The 23,581-nt window shown below is 37.6% G+C and overlaps 5 protein-coding genes across 5 annotated transcripts; 3 read left to right on the forward strand and 2 right to left on the reverse strand.

Moving 5' to 3' along the window:
* The first annotated feature begins 964 nt into the window (after positions 1-964).
* Positions 965-1,732, forward strand: LOC131344876 (hemoglobin embryonic subunit alpha-like). The gene is made up of 3 exons (XM_058377424.1): positions 965-1,095; positions 1,187-1,394; positions 1,512-1,732. Exons 1-3 carry the CDS (start codon positions 1,001-1,003, stop codon positions 1,638-1,640), a joined length of 432 nt encoding a protein of 143 aa, XP_058233407.1. The 5' UTR covers positions 965-1,000; the 3' UTR covers positions 1,641-1,732.
* Positions 1,733-5,912: 4,180 nt separating this feature from the next.
* On the reverse strand, positions 5,913-6,774 carry LOC131344706 (hemoglobin subunit beta-like). The gene is made up of 3 exons (XM_058377137.1): positions 6,618-6,774; positions 6,297-6,519; positions 5,913-6,152 (listed from the first exon to the last, which is right to left on the reverse strand). The coding sequence occupies exons 1-3, from the start codon at positions 6,707-6,709 to the stop codon at positions 6,024-6,026; spliced, it is 444 nt and encodes a 147-aa protein (XP_058233120.1). The 5' UTR covers positions 6,710-6,774; the 3' UTR covers positions 5,913-6,023.
* A 2,020-nt stretch (positions 6,775-8,794) lies between these two features.
* LOC131344707 (hemoglobin embryonic subunit alpha-like) lies at positions 8,795-9,563 on the forward strand. Its single transcript, XM_058377138.1, has 3 exons — positions 8,795-8,925; positions 9,017-9,224; positions 9,343-9,563. Exons 1-3 carry the CDS (start codon positions 8,831-8,833, stop codon positions 9,469-9,471), a joined length of 432 nt encoding a protein of 143 aa, XP_058233121.1. The 5' UTR covers positions 8,795-8,830; the 3' UTR covers positions 9,472-9,563.
* A 1,922-nt stretch (positions 9,564-11,485) lies between these two features.
* On the reverse strand, positions 11,486-15,943 carry LOC131345046 (hemoglobin subunit beta-like). Its single transcript, XM_058377685.1, has 4 exons — positions 15,901-15,943; positions 12,161-12,377; positions 11,840-12,062; positions 11,486-11,695 (listed from the first exon to the last, which is right to left on the reverse strand). Exons 1-4 carry the CDS (start codon positions 15,926-15,928, stop codon positions 11,567-11,569), a joined length of 597 nt encoding a protein of 198 aa, XP_058233668.1. The 5' UTR covers positions 15,929-15,943; the 3' UTR covers positions 11,486-11,566.
* Positions 14,391-15,183, forward strand: LOC131345049 (hemoglobin embryonic subunit alpha-like). The gene is made up of 3 exons (XM_058377689.1): positions 14,391-14,521; positions 14,613-14,820; positions 14,939-15,183. Exons 1-3 carry the CDS (start codon positions 14,427-14,429, stop codon positions 15,065-15,067), a joined length of 432 nt encoding a protein of 143 aa, XP_058233672.1. The 5' UTR covers positions 14,391-14,426; the 3' UTR covers positions 15,068-15,183.
* Positions 15,944-23,581: the final 7,638 nt, after the last annotated feature.

Below are 23,581 nucleotides of genomic sequence, written 5' to 3' on the forward strand. Positions count from 1 at the left end.
TGCCCTCAAGGGCATTTGTTATAATAATGGAAAGAAAGCATAAAAAAGCTATAAATTCAAAAACTATGCAAATTTATCGGAATTCACCGCATACTGTGTACTACCAGTATATTCTTGGTCAATAAATATTAATATAAAAGTTTAGAAAACTATTGGCGTAGTATTGTATGAGTGTATTACATGAAATAAATTTGTTTAAATATATTTTAGCAATCTGAATTAGCATGCTAACCACAGTGCAGTAATCTGCTTACACAAGCTGCAGTGAGTGAACAGGAAGAGCCTGCAATATATCTTTAGAGACCACGCCCATGGAAACCTTCACTTGATAAAATGTTTAGACTGAAATATCAACATTTTCTTGGCAGCCTTCACAAGATCCCACATGTTTAATTGGCATGAAAAAAAATGCATTAAACTGATAATAGAAAATCATTTCGTTGACTGCAGCGTTTGGAAAAAAATAAAGAATGTGTAAGATAAAGAAACATTTCAAATAATTTATTTTAATTTGCTTCGAAATCTGATATATATTTATTTATATATATATTTATATATATATAAATATATATATTTGAATAATAATAATAATAATAATAATATTTGAATAAAAAAATAATATAAAAAATACTAGTCCTTTTATTTTCGTGAATATAGGTTAATCATTTATTTATTTAATTATTTATTTATTTATAGTTATTTAAAATCGGGCTAGTTTAACATTGTGATTTCATTAATTTTGTGTAATTTGCTTTCTGGTCTGATTAGACTATTTTTAAATTTGGGGGTAAAATATCAGGTCAAGTAGCACATTGTTTTCTATCAGTAGGGAAAGTTATCTATTACAAGCAGCAGAAGCACGGTCTAATCTGAAGTTAATCCAAGTTGTTACGTTTTTGGGGAGGGTCGCGGGTGTGCCAGCTTCAGGTCCTTGTATATAAATGGGTGATTCGTTTCTGAGGAAGTTTACAGAAGTTTTCTTCTCCATTACTTCGAAACAATGAGTCTCTCTGCCAAGGACAAAGCCTCCATCAAAGCCTTCTGGGCCATAATCTCCCCAAAGGCTGAGGAAATCGGTAGACAAGCTCTCTTCAGGTAGGTGCTTGAGCAATTCTTCTCCTTTAGATATTCATTTCAATTCCTCTTCCGATACCGAGGACTCACTCTATGCAATGTGTCTATGCAGGATGCTGACTGTTTACCCGCAGACCAAAACCTACTTTTCCCACTGGAGTGACCTGAGCCTTGACTCTCCCCAAGTGAAGAAACACGGAAAGACTGTTGTCTCTGGAGTGGAAGAGGCTGTGAACAAAATCGATGACCTGACCAATGGGTTGCTCGACCTAAGCCAGCTGCACGCTTTCCAGCTGCGTGTTGACCCAGTCAACTTCAAGGTAAATTCATTTTAATACTATTTCCATTTCTCTGTAATATTTAAGTATTTTTTACCCGTAGATAAATCCTGTTCCACAATATGTTTGTTAAATAGATGCTTTGTCATTTCTTTGTAGATCCTCTCCCACAATTTGCTCGTGGTTCTGGCCACCCTGTTCCCCGCTGACTTTACTCCTGAGATACATGTGGCTATGGATAAGTTTCTTGCTGCTTTGTCCCTGGCTCTCTCTGAGAAGTACAGATAAGAAGCTCTGCAGGCAACAGAACAGACACATGCAAACTCTATATGTCTTTTTATGTCCTTGATTGATCTAAATAAAAGGCAAAATGTTTTTGAGCTGTATGTTATGCGTCATTTTTTAACATTTAGTTAATGCGTGTTCATATTAGATCAATGCCAAAAAGAACTTGATGTGTTATTGCATTGTAACGAGCCAAGAAACAATGAAGCAGTTTTTTTTAGCATATACCGCTAAAACCCTCTTTTACAAGAAAACCTAGCTTTCCTTGTAATCTTTCAGTCCTAACAATTGTCTATACGGCAAGTCAAAAATCCTCAGACTTGAACTAGAACATGGTAACACGTTTGGATTTGACTCAAGTGTTCAATGCGTTTATAAAAAAATAAAATAATAATATTTGCAAATAGAGTTCTTTAATTAGCTTTATTTATTCTTTGACTCTCTTTTTTGTGCACTAAAACGCCAAGTTTCTGCAGATATTATATTTTGATATGTCCTTCTTAGGTCTATGCTTAACAAGATGAAGGGAAAATTCTGTTAACATTTACCTACCCTTAAGTAATTCCAAACCAATTTTCCCACTTCTTTTACAGATTAATTCTTTAAAATGGCAGAATATAGTAATAATGAGCTTTACAACCTATAAAGGCATTGAGCGTCATGCATCTATTTTTTAAGGGGACACAGTGTTCTCAACACATAAATATGTGACGTTCAAAGACAAATAGATTTTGAGCCTTCGTCTTTTTACACCCGGAGGGTAAATTGCATATTACTTCTACATTTGCGTGTTGTGATCTTTTCGGGTGGGGTTGGAGGATAAGGGGGGGGGCGCAGACAATACAGTAATTCTTTAGGATAAAAGTGCAGCCACGAGCCTGCAACCACGCACAGATGCGGATTACATAATCAACCAGCGATGCTGCGTCTGTTACGCGGGATTAAAACGGCAAAATCGCGAAAAGTGACGAGGAGGCCGCACATAACTATTAATATTTATTATATATTATCCACTTGGCTTAGCAGTCTGAGGGGCCATGTGCCCCCCTCAGTTTAAATGAGCATGACGCCTTTGTCCACAAGTTTATTATTCTGAGAAAATATCAGTCATGTCTAACTATGATGTGTAAATATTAGACACAGATATTAGCACAGAAGGTACTGGCAGAAGAAAAACTGTTATTTTTCCTAGCGCGTCCCGCCTCCGCCCTGTGTGCGCGCAGTTTGAATGTTATCCACGTTCTTTGGTACTTCGGTTTCCTCCCCAGTCCAAAGACATGCATTGCATGATTGGCATTCCTAAAGTTTAAAGATAAATGATATAGAGGCAGGGGCGTAATTTCCACTGGGGACAGAGGGACATGTCCCCCCAGTTTTCAAAATCCCGTTTGTGCCCCCCCCTTTCACATTGGTTTGTCATGATTTTGTAACCGCGCGCCGTCATCGCCACGGAGGAGCAGGACCGAGCAGGACACAGAGTCTGCCTGTGTCGATGCGCGTGTCGATCTCACTGGACGGTGTAATGAACAGGTATCACGGTTGCGGCACAGTCACCGATGAAACGCCAGAAGCAGCAAACGATGACTTTAATGTCATCATGGCTGAAATGAAAGAAAGGAGATGTGAGTTCGTTGATTCAGTAAATTAGCTCAGGTCAGGATAATCATATTTACTGCCTGTTAGCCTAACGCTGACTGAGATAACGCTAACATACAGTGTTGTTGATATGGTAACTCATCCTGTGTACAAAATAAGTAGTTTATCTATTGTGTTATCGATATTCCCATTTTGCTGCTGTCTATCTGCAACTGATATTGCAAAATAGTGATTCAACACACACAGTTCATAAAAGCTTTTTGCTTTTTCTATTCTAAACCCCTGCGGTTTGGTGGATGTGTCTCTGACAGACGTCCTGTGCAACAAGTGATTTATTTTACATTTTCATGTGCAGCGGTTAGTATGAAATAAAAGTTTATTTAACACTGGAAACTGAGTTTCATATTATTTAAATTTTATTCACAAAGAAAACATTAATGGTGAACATTTTTGACATTATAAAATGATTCTCTCAAGTCTTGGTGATCGGCCCCTATTAAACAATAAAGAAAGTAAGACATCTTTTTTTATATACATACACTATATTGCCAAAAGTATTCGCTCACCTGCCTTGACTCGCATATGAACTTAAGTGACATCCCATTCCTAATCCATAGGGTTCAATATGACGTCAGTCCACCCTTTGCAGCTATAACAGCTTCAACTCTTCTGGGAAGGCTGTCCACAAGGTTTAGGAGTGTGTTTATGGGAATTTTTGACCATTCTTCCAGAAGCGCATTTGTGAGGTCACACACTGATGTTGGACGAGAAGGCCTGGCTCTCAGTCTCCGCTCTAATTCATCCCAAAGGTGTTCTATCGGGTTGAGGTCAGGACTCTGTGCAGGCCAGTCAAGTTCATCCACACCAGACTCTGTCATCCATGTCTTTATGGACCTTGCTTTGTGCACTGGTGCACAGTCATGTTGGAAGATGAAGGGGCCAGCTCCAAACTGTTCCCACAAAGTTGGGAGCATGGAATTGTCCAAAATGTCTTGGTATGCTGAAGCATTCAGAGTTCCTTTCACTGGAACTAAGGGGCCAAGCCCAGCTCCTGAAAAACAACCCCACACCATAATCCCCCCTCCACCAAACTTTACACTTGGCACAATGCAGTCAGACAAGTACCATTCTCCTGGCAACCACCAAACCCAGACTCGTCCATCAGATTGCCAGATGGAGAAGCGCGATTCGTCACTCCAGAGAACGCGTCTCCACTGCTCTAGAGTCCAGTGGCGGCGTGCTTTACACCACTGCATCCGACACTTTGCATTGCACTTGGTGATGTATGGCTTGGATGCAGCTGCTCGGCCATGGAAACCCATTCCATGAAGCTCTCTGCGCACTGTTCTTGATCTAATCTGAAGGCCACATGAAGTTTGGAGGTCTGTAGCGATTGACTCTGCAGAAAGTTGGCGACCTCTTCGCACTATGCGCCTCAGCATCCGCTGACCCCGCTCCGTCAGTTTACGTGGCCTACCACTTCGTGGCTGAGTTGCTGTCGTTCCCAAACACTTCCACGTTCTTATAATACAGCTGACAGTTGACTGTGGAATATTTAGGAGCGAGGAAATTTCACGACTGGATTTGTTGCACAGGTGGCATCCTATCACAGTTCCACACTGGAATTCACTGAGCTCCTGAGAGCGACCCATTCTTTCACAAATGTTTGTAAAAACAGTCTGCATGCCTAGGTGCTTGATTTTATACACCTGTGGCCATGGAAGTGATTGGAACACCTGATTCTGATTATTTGGATGGGTGAGCGAATACTTTTGGCAATATAGTGTAGTTTAGTAGCGTCCTGTCCAGGGTGTACCCCTGCCTTTCATCTAACGTGTGGGATAGGCTCCAGCAGATCTCCGTGACCCTAATTAGGAATAAATTGGGTATAGAAAATAAATGGATGGATATTTTAGTAACCTAGTATTCTTTTTGGAAGGATTTATCATTATAATCAATGTAATTATTTCCTGGATTTTGTATCACCATAGCCCCTAAATGTAAATGCAGGAAATTGGATTCACATCGAAACCAAAGTTACACCCTTGTATGGAGGGATAGGTACTGGCATAAGGAGACAGTTTCAAAATATATTATTCACTATCTCTGTACACAGTAAGGCCTCTTTTTTCATGCAACTCGATCTGAAATATAAACCACAGTAAAACACTTTTTCTCTTGTAATTCAAACTGTCCTTATTGTAGTTATTTTTTTGGCCTAAAAATGTCTTAAATTGTAAATGTTTATAATTAATATATATTTATGTGTGTATATTGTAAGAATTGGGTTTTTGTTTCATAACAATCAACCAAAAAAAGGCAATTTGTGAACCCCACCCTCCCTACCCCCAAGAAGCATACTCTGCCGCTATCATCTCCCGTCACCCCAACCTCCACACACCCTCATCACTTCTGGCAAGGAACTGAATAGCTCACCGAGGGTTTCTGTTTAATTGTTTGTTTGTTTGTTTGTTTAAGTTCTTTTGGACGCATGCAAAATAATAGTAAATTTATCTTGATAAATTAAAGGAAATGTAAACATTGGAAATTTAGTCACAAACATGCATGAATTCATTTAGTACATAACCTAAGGAGTTTAGATAAGAGCAACATATTTGGACTGAAAATAACCAGATTTGTAAATAATCAGTTTATTAAGAACCACAAGAGAGGACTGGATATTGATTATTTAGACATTTATTTGCATTAACCGACAAAGTTCGACTACAACGCAGAAAATTAAGAATATTTACAATTAATAATCTCTGGTCATCAAAGCAGATTTAGCATTTAATAGTACTGTTTTCCGAGTGCAGACACTACGACAGCCAGGAACTTCTGCAGAACTGCCTGCACTTCAGCTGTGAAGCTCGCACCCAGGACAGAGGCAACTACAATGGTAATGCAGTCAGCCAGCAGCTATAGGAGGAAACAGAGGATGAAGAATGAACACAGGTTAAGTTATAGACCGGATGATTCATGTAGGCAAAGTGCTAAACTGGCAATGAATTAACTAAGAGAAGTAAGGCCTAATGACTTATAAATAAATCAAATCAGACGCACCTTGAAGTTATCGGGATCCACGTGCAGATGTTCAGAGTGCAGCACACTCAACTCGGCGTAAGTGGCCTTAATGTTGTCCAGGTTCTTCGCCGCTTTCTCCAGCCCTTGCATTACCGTCAGGCCGTGGGCAGCAACCTTGGGATTTCCCACGATGGCAGCGGCGTTGTACAAGTTTCCAAAGCTAGCGAAATACCTCTGGGTCCATGGGTACACGACCAGACACCTGAGAAGCATTTAAAAAGTACTCAATAGTGTTAATTTATCAAGTCATTTATTTACCCATTTCTTTGAGTCAGGTAATACATATTTAGATAAATGTACCTTGACAGGGCCTGGTGACCGACAGACTTGTAGTCGATCTTGGAAAAGATGTCCTGGATGGTAGCGCGCTCGAAATCTGTCCACTCAACCATGTTGCTGGCTTTTGGAGTCTCTGAATGTTCTGATGAAGTCTTTTCAGGACGCTTATATATGCATCTGACAGCACCTCCCAAGACCTGGCAGCAAACCTCTGATGGGGCGTGTTCACTCTCACAGTCTGAAACATTTTGATTAGATATGAATCGCTCCTTTTATCTTCCAAATGAGTATGTTGTCATGGTGCATGGGAAAGCTTCCTGTGCGCATGCAGATTGTTTTATGGAAATAGTAAGAATATTGTTAGAGGTATATTCTGTAGCCCATCGTTTTAAATGGCATAGTTTAACTTTAGTCCATTTTACATAACGACCGAAAACATTGACCAAATAATAAACTAATATCATTTTAGTTACTGAGCTCACGCAAAACACAGTTTCATTCCTGCCAAATAATTTCATTGGTATCAGTGGACGATATTTCAAACACAGCCAAATACAAAAATCTGAAATATTCGTGAACTCTTATTATGTGACATATAAGCTGTTATTAAATAATAGTTGAAACAAATTCAGACAAAGTGACCATAGGTTATGATGCTGAGAAAAATTAATTGGCTATATTTTTCTATAAGATTAAGACACAAGTTGGACTACTGTTCTACATCAGTTCATATTATGTGCATATGTTAATAATATAATCATTTAAGATGAACTAAATTACCATGCATGGAGTGGTCCTGACCTGAGACAGGAATGGTTCAAGAAACAAATAAGAACATGTTACCTTTCAGTGGTGGGATATTTCTGTCAACTTGCATTTAACTGACCTGAACTAAAGCCTGGTCAAATCAATCGCACAGAATAGATGTACGCATTTGAACTGATCAAATCCATAAACGTTTTTCAGTGAAGAAAAACTATGCTCGATTAAACAATATTTTAAACATGGAACTGACGATGAAGACCAAGATTATAATCAAATTATATTATTTGTCCCAAATTCTTGCTGACCAAATTTAACATAGAGGACTGAGCTTCCCAAAAGTATTGCAAAGTTAGGATTGTCTTAACTGGGAGAGACTTCTTAATAATGATCTTTGTGTTGTGAAGCTTTTTGGAAACTCGGCACATGTCATTGCAAATGTCTTTCAAATGTCTTTCAGTCAGTCTTGACAAAAAATGAGCCACGGATCTTTAGTATATGACAGAAATTTTTTCTTTCAAAGGTCAACACCTTCAGTATTCCCGAAATGTATCACGTGATGGGGCATTTGTTATAATAATGGAAAGAAAGCATTAAAAACTCAATTCCTTTAAAATCTATCCAACTTTATCGGAATTCACCGCATACTGTGTACTACCAGTATATTCTTGGTCAATAAATATTAATATAAAAGTTATTAGAAAACTATTGGCATAGTATTGTATGAGTGTATTATATGAAATAAATTTGTTTAAATATATTTCAGCAATCTGAATTAGCATGCTAACCACAGTGCAGTAATCTGCTTACACAAGCTGCAGTGAGTGAACAGGAAGAGCCTGCAATATATCTTTAGAGACCACACCCATGGAAACCTTCACTTGATAATATATTGAGACTGAAATAGCAAAATATATATATATATATACTGCATTAAACTGATAATAGAAAATCATTCTCTTGACTAAAGCGTTTTGAAAAAAAAGGATGTAAGAATTTCAAATAACTGATCTGAATTTGTTTCAAAGAAAAAAATCTGTTTAATATTTTTAATTTAGATCAGTTATATGTTTTCAATAAAAAATACTCCTCCTATTATTTTCTTAAATCTTCTGAGAATATTACCTAAATATTAATTAATACTAATACGATTTTCTTCTTCTTATTATTATTATTATTATTATTATTTAAAAAACAGGCTAGACAAACATTGTGATTTAATTAATTTTGTTTAATTTGCTTTTCAGAAAAGTTTTAAATTTGGGGTTAAAATATCAGTTCAACTAGCACGTTGTTTTCTATCAGACAGATATCTATTACAAGCAGCAGACGCACGGTCTAATCTGAAGTTAATCCAAGTTGTTACGTTTTTGGGGAGGGTCGCGGGTGTGCCAGCTTCAGGTCCTTGTATAAAAGGGTGATTCGTTTCTGAGGAAGTTTACAGAAGTTTTCTTCTCCATTACTTCGAAACAATGAGTCTCTCTGCCAAGGACAAAGCCTCCATCAAAGCCTTCTGGGCCATAATCTCCCCAAAGGCTGAGGAAATCGGTAGACAAGCTCTCTTCAGGTAGGTGCTTGAGCAATTCTTCTCCTTTAGATATTCATTTCAATTCCTCTTCCGATACCGAGGACTCACTCTATGCAATGTGTCTATGCAGGATGCTGACTGTTTACCCGCAGACCAAAACCTACTTTTCCCACTGGAGTGACCTGAGCCTTGACTCTCCCCAAGTGAAGAAACACGGAAAGACTGTTGTCTCTGGAGTGGAAGAGGCTGTGAACAAAATCGATGACCTGACCAATGGGTTGCTCGACCTAAGCCAGCTGCACGCTTTCCAGCTGCGTGTTGACCCAGTCAACTTCAAGGTAAATTCATTGTAATACTATTTCCATTTCTCTGTAATATTTAAGTATTTTTTTACCCGTAGATAAATCCTGTTCCACAACATGCTTGTTAAATGTAGGTGTTTTTGTTTCCTTGTAGATCCTCTCCCACAATTTGCTCGTGGTTCTGGCCACCCTGTTCCCCGCTGACTTTACTCCTGAGATACATGTGGCTATGGATAAGTTTCTTGCTGCTTTGTCCCTGGCTCTCTCTGAGAAGTACAGATAAGAAGCTCTGCAGGCAACAGAACAGACACATGCAAACTCTATATGTCTTTTTATGTCCTTGATTGATCTAAATAAAAGGCAAAATGTTTTTGACCTGTATGTTATATGTGAAACAAATGAAACAGCCTTTATTTGTCACATATACATTACAGCACAGTGAAATTCTTTCTTCGCATATCCCATCCTTGGAGGTTGGGGTCAGAGCGCAGGGTCAGCCATGATACGGCGCCCCTGGAGCAGAGAGGGTTAAGGGCCTTGCTCAAGGGCCCAACAGTGGCAACTTGGCGGTGCTGGGGCTTAAACCCCTGATCTTCCGGTCAACGACCCAGAGCCTTAACCACTTGTCTTCTCTGAACCTTTGTTTAATGCGTGTTCATGTAAGATCGAGGCAAAAAGAAGTTGATTGTCATGTAAATGCGTTATTGCCAATGTAACGAGAAAAGAACAAAGGAGCGGTTTTCAACAAATTAGGCATAAGGTTAAGAGTGAATGTGTGCATATAGTAAATTATTTTACTGTTCATGGATACCTTTCCTAGTGTCATTTGTGCTTTCACTTATCTTAGACAATGATTAAAAAAACGAAAACAAAAAAACAAAAAAACAAAAACAAATGGAAGATGCATCCTTAAACTTGAACTAGAACATCATAAAACCTGTGGATTTGACTAAAGTGTGTTTTAAAATTAAAAATATCTATTTTATAAATTAAAAAATCATTTCCAAATCTAGTTTGGAATCTCGTTTTTTATTAAACTATTTTCTTTTTTCCTTATATTCCCATTTAAGACCAACCTAAAGTGTCTGCAAATATTATATTTTTATATGTTCTTGTCAGGTCTGTGCTAACAAAGGTAACGGGGTAAAAATAAAAGTTTTGTTATCATTTACCCCTATGTCATTCCAAACCCATTTTCCCACTATGCTTCACTCTTCGACAGCTTTATTGCAAAGCTAAAAGTAATGATCAAGAGCTTAAATGTGCACTATAAAGGCACCAAAAAAAACTATATTCCAAGTGGCCATAAAAGAGGTTCGTGCCGTATAGACTGGTCAAATATCAATAATTTCTAAAAGTGGTTAGATTTTAATCTCCGTCCAGTGTGCCCGGAATTTTCAAATCAAATAGAATAAAATAAAATCTCTTTATTGTCGCATCATCAGCAACATAAGTGTGGAAGTGAGTGAAATTCTTTAGTGCAGCTCCAGACATTGAGTAAGAATATATATATATATTCTTTGCATGCATTCTTGTGCAGTATGTACAAAAACGATGGCATGAGATACAGTATAATCAGTAAATATTGCACAGTGTGTCACAGTGTAATGTGTGTAACAGCATGAATGTCGTGTACATACGCAGTGTGTACACGAGTACAAAGTGCGGTGCTTTCCGATGTTAAACGGTGAGTGATGTGTGGTGTACTGTGGTGTATTGTTAGTCCTGATTGTTTAATAGTCTGATAGCCTGGGGGAAGAAACTGTCCTTCAGTCGGCTAGGTTTGGACTTGATACTGCGGTATCGCCGTCCTGAGTGCGTGAGACATAGACAGAGACAGAGAGTGCTCTCCGCGTGCTTTGGTGCTTCGGTTTCCTCACCAGTCCAAAGACATGCATTGCATGATTGGCATCTTTACATTTCAAAAGATACACGGTACAAAAAATGGATGGAGGGATGCGTACTGACAAAAACACACAGGTCCTCTGTACACAGTAAAGCACTCTTTCATGCGAGCAGATGTGAAATATTAAAAAAAACAACAACACTTTTTTCTATAATTCGATGTGTCCTATATGTAAAGGTCTTGCATTATAATATTTTATCTATATTATAAAATGTATATATATATATAGAAAGCCTAGAAAGCCACACCACCACCACCCAAGCGTGCTTTCATCTTTTTGTAGCAGTTTGCTTATTTCCATTATTCCGATTGTAATTTATTTAATATAACTTTGCAAGATGTAACGGTGAAAATAATTTGTTTAATAAGAACCACAGAAAATGACGGGATATTGATTATTTAAACATTTATTTGCATTAAACGACAAGGTTTGATTTCAACACAAAAAACACAGAAAAAGCAGATTTAGCATTTAATAGTACTGTTTTCCGAGTGCAGACACTACGACAGCCAGGAACTTCTGCAGAACTGCCTGCACTTCAGCTGTGAAGCTCGCACCCAGGACAGAGGCAACTACAATGGTAATGCAGTCAGCCAGCAGCTATAGGAGGAAACAGAGGATGAAGAATGAACACAGGTTAAGTTATAGACCGGATGATTCATGTAGGCAAAGTGCTAAACTGGCAATGAATTAACTAAGAGAAGTAAGGCCTAATGACTTATAAATAAATCAAATCAGACGCACCTTGAAGTTATCGGGATCCACGTGCAGATGTTCAGAGTGCAGCACACTCAACTCGGCGTAAGTGGCCTTAATGTTGTCCAGGTTCTTCGCCGCTTTCTCCAGCCCTTGCATTACCGTCAGGCCGTGGGCAGCAACCTTGGGATTTCCCACGATGGCAGCGGCGTTGTACAAGTTTCCAAAGCTAGCGAAATACCTCTGGGTCCATGGGTACACGACCAGACACCTGAGAAGCATTTAAAAAGTACTCAATAGTGTTAATTTATCAAGTCATTTATTTACCCATTTCTTTGAGTCAGGTAATACATATTTAGATAAATGTACCTTGACAGGGCCTGGTGACCGACAGACTTGTAGTCGATCTTGGAAAAGATGTCCTGGATGGTAGCGCGCTCGAAATCTGTCCACTCAACCATGTTGCTGGCTTTTGGAGTCTCTGAATGTTCTGATGAAGTCTTTTCAGGACGCTTATATATGCATCTGACAGCACCTCCCAAGACCTGGCAGCAAACCTCTGATGGGGCGTGTTCACTCTCACAGTCTGAAACATTTTGATTAGATATGAATCGCTCCTTTTATCTTCCAAATGAGTATGTTGTCATGGTGCATGGGAAAGCTTCCTGTGCGCATGCAGATTGTTTTATGGAAACTAGTAAATAAGCAGTTAAATAATAAACTAATAAGCTAAAATCAGACTTAGTAATAGAGCTTAAAGCAAATCACATTTTGATTCATGCAAGGTAATTTCACTGGGATCGGTGGACGCTACAAGTAACAAATATCTCCAGCTAGATATTTCACACGCAGTCAGATTAGAAAATCTACAGATAAATTCAAAATTTGTATTCGACCTATAAACTCTTAGCTATTATATAATAATAGAAAAACAAATAATATTGTTCGAACCCAGTGACCAGAGGTCTATGTTGCTGACAAAAATCTGTCAATATGTTAATCCCACCCCTCATAAGGTTATATATTGGTCATGATTATTAAAAAAAAAACAATTTAAATTCAAATCTCATTTGTCACATTCATAACTATACACTGTATGACATTTAGTGAAATACTTGTAAGACTGGCTTCCCATCAGAGAGACTTAAATAATTGGGTTACAGTCAAGTTTGAGGTAGAGCTGTAAAGACAAATACAGTAAAAAAAATAAATAAATAAATAAAATAAAGTAATGTAATATAGTCCAATATTTATGATACACATAAGTTTGGCAACAGCAACAAAGTTTGGCTTCAACAAATGTTTTAAGTTATTATGTGCATATGTTTAGAAAGTAATCATTTAAGGTGATTTAAATGGCCAAGCATGGTGTATAATATTGTGTATAATGTTTTAAACATGTAACTGATGATGAAGGCCAATGTTATGAACAAATTACATTATTTGTCCCAAATTCTTGCTATCCAAATTTAACAAAGAGGACTGGGCTTCCCAAAAGTATTGCAAAGTTAGGATTGTCTTAACTGGGAGATACTTTTTAATGATAATCTTTGTGTTAAGATGCTTTTGGGAAACTCGGCACGTCATTGCAAATAGATATCATTCCTGACAAAAAGAAAGCCATAATTATTTAGTATATGATAGAAATATTCTTTTATTTGCAAACATTCAATACCTTGAGGACTTCAGAAATGTAATGAAGAGAAAGCCTAAAAAACTAGAAATTCAAAAACTATCCCAAATGTATCTGAATTAACCCTATATTGCATATTGTGTACCAGCAATACATTTATCAAGTGAAGGTTTCCATGGGTGTGGTCTCTAAAGATATATTGAAGGCTCTTCCTGTTCACTCACTGCAGCTTGTGTCAGCAGATTACTGCACTGTGGTTAGCATGCTAATTCAGATTACTCAAATTGGCCAAGAATGTATTGCTGGTACACAATATGCAATATAGTTTATATTTAAACTGAAATATCAACATTTTCTTGCCAGCCTTCACAAGACCTCACATGTTCAATTGCCAAAAAAATATATATTGCATTAAACTGATAATAGAAAATAATGTCCTTGATTGAATCATATGGAAAAATCAAAGAAGATGAAAGAATAAAGAAACATTTCAAATAACATTTTTTAGCTTATTTCAAAGAAAAGAATTCTGTTTGGTATTTTTTTTATTTCAGACCAGTTATATATTTTCAATGAAAAATTCTGCTCTATATTTCATAAAAAAAAATTAATTTTTAATTTTTTAAATTTATAAGGTATTTTTTTTTATTTCAGACCAGTTATATATTTTCAATGAAAAATTCTTCTCTATATTTCAAAAATATTACCTAAATATTATAAAAAAAATAATGATTGTATTATTATTATTATTATTATTATTATTTAAAATCAAGCAAGAATTAGAATATTTTGGAGTAAAATTTCAGTTCAATTAGCATGTTGTTTCCTATCAGACAGATATCTATTACAAGCAGCAGACGCACGGTCTAATCTGAAGTTAATCCAAGTTGTTACGTTTTTGGGGAGGGTCGCGGGTGTGCCAGCTTCAGGTCCTTGTATATAAATGGGTGATTCGTTTCTGAGGAAGTTAACAGAAGTTTTCTTCTCCATCACTTCGAAACAATGAGTCTCTCTGCCAAGGACAAAGCCTCCATCAAAGCCTTCTGGGCCATAATCTCCCCAAAGGCTGAGGAAATCGGTAGACAAGCTCTCTTCAGGTAGGTGCTTGAGCAATTCTTCTCCTTTAGATATTCATTTCAATTCCTCTTCCGATACCGAGGACTCACTCTATGCAATGTGTCTATGCAGGATGCTGACTGTTTACCCGCAGACCAAAACCTACTTTTCCCACTGGAGTGACCTGAGCCTTGACTCTCCCCAAGTGAAGAAACACGGAAAGACTGTTGTCTCTGGAGTGGAAGAGGCTGTGAACAAAATCGATGACCTGACCAATGGGTTGCTCGACCTAAGCCAGCTGCACGCTTTCCAGCTGCGTGTTGACCCAGTCAACTTCAAGGTAAATTCATTGTAATACTATTTCCATTTCTCTGTAATATTTAAGTATTTTTTTACCCGTAGATAAATCCTGTTCCACAACATGCTTGTTAAATGTAGGTGTTTTTGTTTCCTTGTAGATCCTCTCCCACAATTTGCTCGTGGTTCTGGCCACCCTGTTCCCCGCTGACTTTACTCCTGAGATACATGTGGCTATGGATAAGTTTCTTGCTGCTTTGTCCCTGGCTCTCTCTGAGAAGTACAGATAAGAAGCTCTGCAGGCAACAGAACAGACACATGCAAACTCTATATGTCTTTTTATGTCTTTCTAGTAAATGCCCTTTTTTGATCTAAATAAATGCCAAAATGTTTTTATCAAAAGTAACACTGTATAGTATGTGCCATCTCTGAACCTGTGTTTAATGTGTGTTCATAGATCTGGGTTTAAAAGAGGTTGACTCTAATGTAATTTGTTATTACACAAGATAAGAATCAATCGAGTGCTTTTCAGCATATTAAGCACAAGATTATGAATTAAGAAATGATTTTATTGAATGTGGTTACTTTTTCTGGAAGTCTTTACGTAAATTCCTTGTCTGAGACAATGATTAATAAAACTCAAAAATCTTTAGACTTGAACTACAGCATAAATGTGTGGATTTCACTTAAGAGTGTTTTTAGGTTGTGCTATAGAGAACACAATTGTTTATTAAAATAAAAATATATCATTTGAATCTAGTTTTTTAACTGTTACATTTATTTTTTAAATTCTGTTTTTGGACAGTTAACCCAAAGTGTCCTGCAACTACTATATTTTGATATGTTCTTGTTAGTCCTTTGAATGCAAAAGTAAAGGGATAGTTCACCTCAAAATAAAAATTTCTTCATCATTCACTTACCCTTTTTTCCACTCTTTTAAAACTTTATCTAAAATGGCAGAATAGAGTGATCATGTGTTTAAAAAGTGTAATATAATGGGAACATAATAACTATACTCCAACCATAGAAGAGCTTTATGGTATATTCATTAGCTATTAGTGGGAAAGGTACTGGCAAAAGGGACAAGGCTTAATGGTTCGCATATCTACAGTTTGATACCTACCTCCATCCTGTGTGTTTGGAGTTTGCATGTTCTCCCCCTTCTTTGGTATTTTGGTTTCCTCCCATAGTCCATAGACATGTATTGCAGGATTGACATCTCTAAATTGTCCTTAGAGTGTGAATTGGTATGTGAGTGTGTTGGCACTTCATCAAGGGTGTCCTCTGCCATGTGTCCTGAGATAGAAAGGACAGATAGTGATAGAAGCAGACAGGTTTGGAACATATTACTGTATTTGCTATACAGGATGGTAGCGCGCTCGAAATCTGTCCACTCAAGCATGTTGCTGGCTTTTGGAGTTTCTGAATGTCTCAATGAACAAGACTCCTACGTGTAACCAGTGTTGGACCCTAGTTTATATATTCATTTGACCACTCCTCGCAAATTCATGGACACACATTTTGGGATGGGTTAGTCATGGTCATATGGTCATATCAGATAAGTACATGTCTCATATTGCAGTATCAATATAATCTCATATAAGCCTTATTGGTGAGTACATTATTACAGAACGTGCTTATTCGGATTATTCGTTTGGGATAGTTAGGGGATGTAAGATGTAACTGTTCATTTTCAAATTCTAAGGGGCTGTTTTTGTTTTTAAAACATGACCTACTTTCTATGTTAGAAATGCTGCAAACCCTTAGGCACAGCTGTTCATTAGAAACATATAAAGTGTCTGACGGAGACAAAGTGTCAGATGGTAGATGTTCGCAGAAGTTTTCAGCTTGCCACAACCGACCACAAGAGCTCGCGCGACCGACAAAGGGGCGGACCCAAACCGACAACTGAGAAATCTATCTATTTATAGTACAGTAATTTAAACTGATCTCACATATGCTATTAAAAAAAGATGCCATTAATTGACACAAAGGTTTTGCATGTACGCGTTGTCACTCAACAGTCAGCAGGTTAAAGAGAAGTAATGAGAGTAGCAAAGTAAGTAAAGACAAAAAACTCTTGCCAATGCCAATATTTAAAGTAGTAAGAAATATGTTAACAATAAATAAACAATGATATATTTTTGTAAACTTCATTAATTAGGGATAAATAGTAATTTAAACTTTATAATGTTTATTCTGTTTCCATACATCTGTAAAGCTGCTTTGAGACCATTGTCCATTGTTAAAACGCTATACAAATAGATTTGATTGTAGAATAGAATTAAATATGAATACATAAATTTACAAACTTAATTTATTGTATTGTCGTGGAAATTATATCAATATGCGAAAACTACATAAGACCATAAAGATTTTTTTGTTGTTCGCTTTAAGAAAAAACATATTTTTTCTTTTTGAACTTTAGACTAATGCTCATTCAGAGACGTGTCTTTTCTTTTTCATATATTGTGAAAGTAGGATTAATGTGTTAATCAAGTTAATTGGGAATGTATAACTTAACACCAAGGGAACACGGTTGATTGGGAAATAAAGCATAACCAGGGGAACGAGGTAGGAAATAGCGAACGTTGGCACAGTACTGAGCACTTTATCCATTCATAGTGAGTGTTAAAAACTTTTGGTGATGCATGTGAAAAATTTTGAAGGTTTTGTATAGGTTATATTGTTGTTGTTGTATGAATTTACGTTATGTTCCTTAGGTCAAAATATAATGTCGAGAATTTTGCTTACTATGCAGCGTTCATTATAATGAGTTCATTATAAATTTCAGTAAGGAATTTTCTGTTAGGCATTTTTGAAGACATTTACGTTTTTAATGTGTCGTTTCGGATGACATTAATGGCTTAAACGGATAAAATGATGTGTCCAAAATTACCGAACATGCCATCAAAATGGTTCCAACAAATGATTGTCATGTTTCTTTAGAATATCATAATAACATTTTCCTTTAAATGTAATTAGTTCAACATCTTGAGGATTTCATATTTCATGCGTATCGTGTATATTTTCTGATTGTTTTATTCATGTGAAATTTAGATAAAATCTATATTTTTACTTTTAATTTATATATGTTGAAAATTTAATATATGTAAAATTTAAATTTATATTGGACCTAAACATATGGTACTTCATACCGAAACAGACTTATTTTAAAAAAGACTGTGACCACCCTCTGCTGTACAGATTTACTCTAATTGATAAAAGCATCATTTGTAACGGGATATTCTACCACTATGCGGCGCTGCTGCTACACCGGATCAATATGACGGTGCAAGAATGAAATGACAGGAGTAGGAGAGAGCGGGGTAAAATCGAACACTTTATTTTCTCTATTTTGCGTAAAAGTACTTCAAAACATTTGCCTTCTTTTACATTATTTATTTATTTATTTATTTATTTATTTTTAAAACATGTATCTGGTAAAAAAAAATATATATATATGCGCTCTTATTTTATGAACAAAACATATACTTTGTAAATTATTTACCTGGAAATATAAGAAGTGAAATAATAAAACATATGAGGGGAACGTTGTAACGTGACCAAATGACAGCTTAAAATCCCCTTCTAATAATTTTATTTGATTTAATTAAAACATACACTATATATGATAAACCATAAACTATGATATTATGTTGAATTAAACATTTATTAGCTTCTAAATAAATTCTTTAAAAATGGCTTGTTTATTTGTTTGTTTGTTTGTTTAGACTGTCTATGAATTATTTGAGATATACATTATCCTTATGTTACAACATGCCTCCTGTGCATAACTGAGGTGAAGACCTGACTACTCAATTCTGCAGGCTAACGAGCATTAAATGAGATTGTATTACTGAAAGATTCTAGGTTAAAAGGATAAAACATTTGCCTTGCTTTGAATTTACACTAAACAATAATGCTGACCTACTACTGCAACACTGGACTGGAAATTGCACTGTCTCAGACCGCATGACCGTTCTGCATGGCTGAGATGATCATCTGAGTCTCTCTTCCTCTCATGGACATTTACAACACACGCTGCATCCATAAACAGTATTGTGGATAACTCCACACACCCTTCACACACACTCTGTCACACACACACTGTCGTCTGGAAAAAGCAACTGAAGCATTCAGGCCTCACAACCAGACTGTGTAACAGTTTCTTCTCTCAAGCCATCAGACTCCTCAATACCCAGAGACTGGACACACACACACACACACACACACACATGCATTCACCTATGCATCTTTGCAGTCTGTGGGCAATTTTTGCCCATTTTCACTAAGAAAAACACACCCCATATACATGTCTGCACTATTTTCTTCTGTGTATCTGTCTTGTGGTGTTTTGTATTGTCTGCTGGCACTGTTTCCTGCATTGTCTTGTCTTGCCCTGTTTGTTCCAGGTTGCACACATGCATTTTATGTTAATAGGTTACTTGTTAACTAGTGTAGTTTTGTGCTGTCTTATGTACATACAGTAACTCTGTGCCTTTACACCAGGGTCCTGAAGAAACATTGTTTCATTTCACTGTGTACTGCATTAAGCTATATACTGTCAAAATGACAATAAAAGCTTCTTGCCTTGACTTGATCTATTCCTGAACATAAATGTAGAACTCATCACTCTGATCCACTTTCTTTCAACACCCTATGCTTCTCAGCCACTGGAATGTTCCCTTTCGAGTGCCAATTTAGCTGCACACCTCCATTGTTTCCAGACCAGAAGTTTGGGGTTCCCTCAGAGTAGGGATTCACCCTGCTGGCTCTTCAGACTGATACTATGTATCACACTATACAATGACTTACACGTGCACTATATAACTGTGAGGATTATTTGTATAGAAATAAGTGGCCTTTCCATTTTTTAAGGTAAAAACTGCGTGCAAGCTCCAAATAACAAAGTACTTTTTGCTTTATTATATTTATGCACTCTTTAAACACATTTCCTGGGTTTGTGGACAAGCATTATGCTTCAAAAATCTGAGGATTCACAAAGTTTCAGTCCCTTTCTGATGGTATCACAACCTAAACTTCCCATCTTCTCTGGATATGCAATTGTGCATGCCAGTCAAATAGTATCGCGGTACCATTACCTGATCCGTGTTCTCAGCCCGATGTGGGGACACAGTCAGTTAGGGAACACAAGGGTTATGCACAAGTATGCATTAACGTACATACTTTATTCTGTCAAAAAGAATAGTAAGCTACACTATATTGCCAAAAGTATTCGCTCACCTGCCTTGACTGGCATATGAACTTAAGTGACATCCCATTCCTAATCCATAGGGTTCAATATGACGTCAGTCCACCCTTTGCAGCTATAACAGCTTCAACTCTTCTGGGAAGGCTGTCCACAAGGTTTAGGAGTGTGTTTATGGGAATTTTTGACCATTCTTCCAGAAGCGCATTTGTGAGGTCACACACTGATGTTGGACAGGAAGGGCTGGCTCTCAGTCTCCGCTCTAATTCATCCCAAAGGTGTTCTATCGGGTTGAGGTCACGACTCTGTGCAGGCCAGTCAAGTTCATCCACACCAGACTCTGTCATCCATGTCTTTATGGACCTTGCTTTGTGCACTGGTGTACAGTCATGTTGGAAGAGGAAGGGGCCAGCTCCAAACTGTTCCCACAAAGTTGGGAGCATGGAATTGTCCAAAATGTCTTGGTATGCTGAAGCATTCAGAGTTCCTTTCACTGGAACTAAGGGGCCAAGCCCAGCTCCTGAAAAACAACCCCACACCATAATCCCCCCTCCACCAAACTTTACACTTGGCACAATGCAGTCAGACAAGTACCGTTCTCCTGGCAACCGCCAAACCCAGACTCGTCCATCAGATTGCCAGATGGAGAAGCGTGATTCGTCACTCCAGAGAACGCGTCTCCACTGCTCTAGAGTCCAGTGGCGGCGTGCTTTACACCACTGCATCCGACGCTTTGCATTGCACTTGGTGATGTATGGCTTGGATGCAGCTGCTCGGCCATGGAAACCCATTCCATGAAGCTCTCTGCGCGCTGTTCTTGAGCTAATCTGAAGGCCACATGAAGTTTGGAGGTCTGTAGCGATTGACTCTGCAGAAAGTTGGCGACCTCTTCGCACTATGCGCCTCAGCATCCGCTGACCCCGCTCCGTCAGTTTACGTGGCCTACCACTTCGTGGCTGAGTTGCTGTCGTTCCCAAACACTTCCACGTTCTTATAATACAGCTGACAGTTGACTGTGGAATATTTAGGAGCGAGGAAATTTCACGACTGGATTTGTTACACAGGTGGCATCCTATCACAGTTCCACACTGGAATTCACTGAGCTCCTGAGAGCGACCCATTCTTTCACAAATGTTTGTAAAAACAGTCTGCATGCCTAGGTGCTTGATTTTATACACCTGTGGCCATGGAAGTGATTGGAACACCTGATTCTGATTATTTGGATGGGTGAGTGAATACTTTTGGCAATATAGTGTATGTATACAAAAAGGATGTCTTACTTTCGATCACCAAGACTTGAAAGAATCATTTTATAAAGTCAAAAATGTTTACTATTAATATTTTGTGTGTGAATAAAATTTAAATAATATGAGACTCAATTTCCAGTGTTAAACAAACTTTTATTTTAATCTAACCACTGTACCTGAAAATGTAAAATAAATCACTTGTTGCACAGGACGTCTGTCAGACACACATCCACCAAACCGCAGGGGTTTAGAATAGAAAAAGCAAAAAGCTTTTAAAAAGCTTTTAACTGTGTGTGTTGAATCACTATTTTATAATGTCAATTTCAGATAAACAGCAGCAAAATTAATATGTAATTACATGAAAATGTTGATCATTACTTTATTAATTGTCTTTTATGCATAAACATGAGTCATCCATTGCTGCTTCTGGCGTTTTATCGCTGATTGTGCCGCAACCGTGATACCTGTTCATTACACCTTCCAGTCAGCTATTTTTAGCGAGTGTGCACGCGCATCGACACAGGCAGCATCGACACAGGCAGACTCTCTGTGTCCTGCTCCTTCGTGGCGATGACGGCGTGAGGTTATAAAATCAGAATCAGAATCAGAAAAAAGTTTTATTGCGAGGTACAGCAAAGGGTTAGATCACTTTACAGTTCTGGTAATTTGTCTTGGTGTCAGGTGCAAACATATACACAGATATAAAATGTGTACTGTATTGTGTATGTAATACATGTGTAATACATTAAATAAATACTGGATGCATGGAGTATGGTGCTAAACTTCCAACATTTTTGCAACAAGACAGACGGACAAGAAGATTATATGTTGGACAGGACAAGCGTAGGGGTCAGGGTTAGGATTAATCATGACAGATTTCCTTAATTTTCGTTAGTTATTTTTATGCAAGGATGTACCCATATGCCGGGTGCGTCAGATTTTCTAGAGGTTCACTTACTTCTGTTAATATTTTAAAGTTTGCAGAACTTTTCTTACTTTAGATTAATAGTCTTCTTTCAAATTTTGTATAATATTTTCAATTTTGTTACTGAAAAAATAATAAAGTCATTTATCATTTATTATCAGCTTTAGAAATAAGGTCTGAGATTTAGTAGTCCGAGCTTCAGGTCAGTGTTACAAGCTGTCTCTTATTCGCTCTCCCTGTTCTGAGGCTATGAGACAGGGACGTGCGGTCAGGGGAGGCAGGTGATGCTCTGAAGCTCAGCCTTAGCTGTCATCATGGAAAGTAAAAAACAATAATGATAAACTTTTATTCACGGATCTATGCTTTAAATGTAATTTCTGTATGACTTTGATCATTTGAATTATTTTCAAAATAATCAAAAGCGCTGAATTTGCAGATTTCCTGTTCAAATACAGGGGAGACGTGTGATGTGATGCAGCGATGAGTTCATCCTCACCTCGGATTGCGCAATCCCTCACAAACTGGATTGAGCGTGTGTAATTGGCGTGTGTCTGTTGCTACCTATCTGTATGTCACCAATGCAATTTTATTATAAGTCCTTACTTTCCATAGTCTAGGTAATGTACTTTAAGTATGTGTATAAGATATTTAGTCTTCTTGATCTGAAATAAAACCTCACTGAAAAAGCGAGTTGAGGCAGACAGTACCTCTGCCTCACTGAAGGGGGCGTGTGTGAGCCCATGGGTTTATTCTTGTTCTGCTGTTGCTCTGCTTCTCCACAGAGACGGCAAGCGCTGATACACTAGCTAAAAAATCTAAGTTTAATCCACTGCAGCAATCTGCTTATTTTAATTTTTTTGCCCTGACAGAAAAATTAGAAGATTCTGCATCAAAGCGTAAAAATTTCTCTAAACTGGACTTCCACTCAAAACAGGAGGTAATAACTAACCATTAATCAGTGTGCAAGCAGACAACTGAATGGTAAGCGGCAATCAGGCATCTCAACAGAGAACTGAGCTGAACTGGACACACACACACATACACACACACACACACACACACAACCAAAATCTGATCTCAGAGGAGAACTGAACTTGTGCTGGACACGGACACACACACACATACATAACACACACGTACAAAAAAAGAACTGAACTGTGCTGGACATAGTCAGACACACACACACACTAAATTGTCCTGTTTGCACGCACATGCCACTTTACATTTATATATATTTATATTAATCCTGTTTACATGTGTCACTTTAATATCTGCAATCACTGTATACACTGTTCTTTGCACATTGTCTTGCTCATTGCACAAAGTCGGCCTATATGTTTGTCTGCACTGTCTTGTCTTGTCTTCTCTTGTCTTCCTGTGCACTTCTGTTATATGTCTAGTTCTTAAAGACTGCACCTTA

This window comes from Hemibagrus wyckioides, linkage group LG24, assembly GCF_019097595.1.
Source record: "Hemibagrus wyckioides isolate EC202008001 linkage group LG24, SWU_Hwy_1.0, whole genome shotgun sequence".
Classification (NCBI taxonomy): Eukaryota; Metazoa; Chordata; class Actinopteri; order Siluriformes; family Bagridae; genus Hemibagrus; species Hemibagrus wyckioides.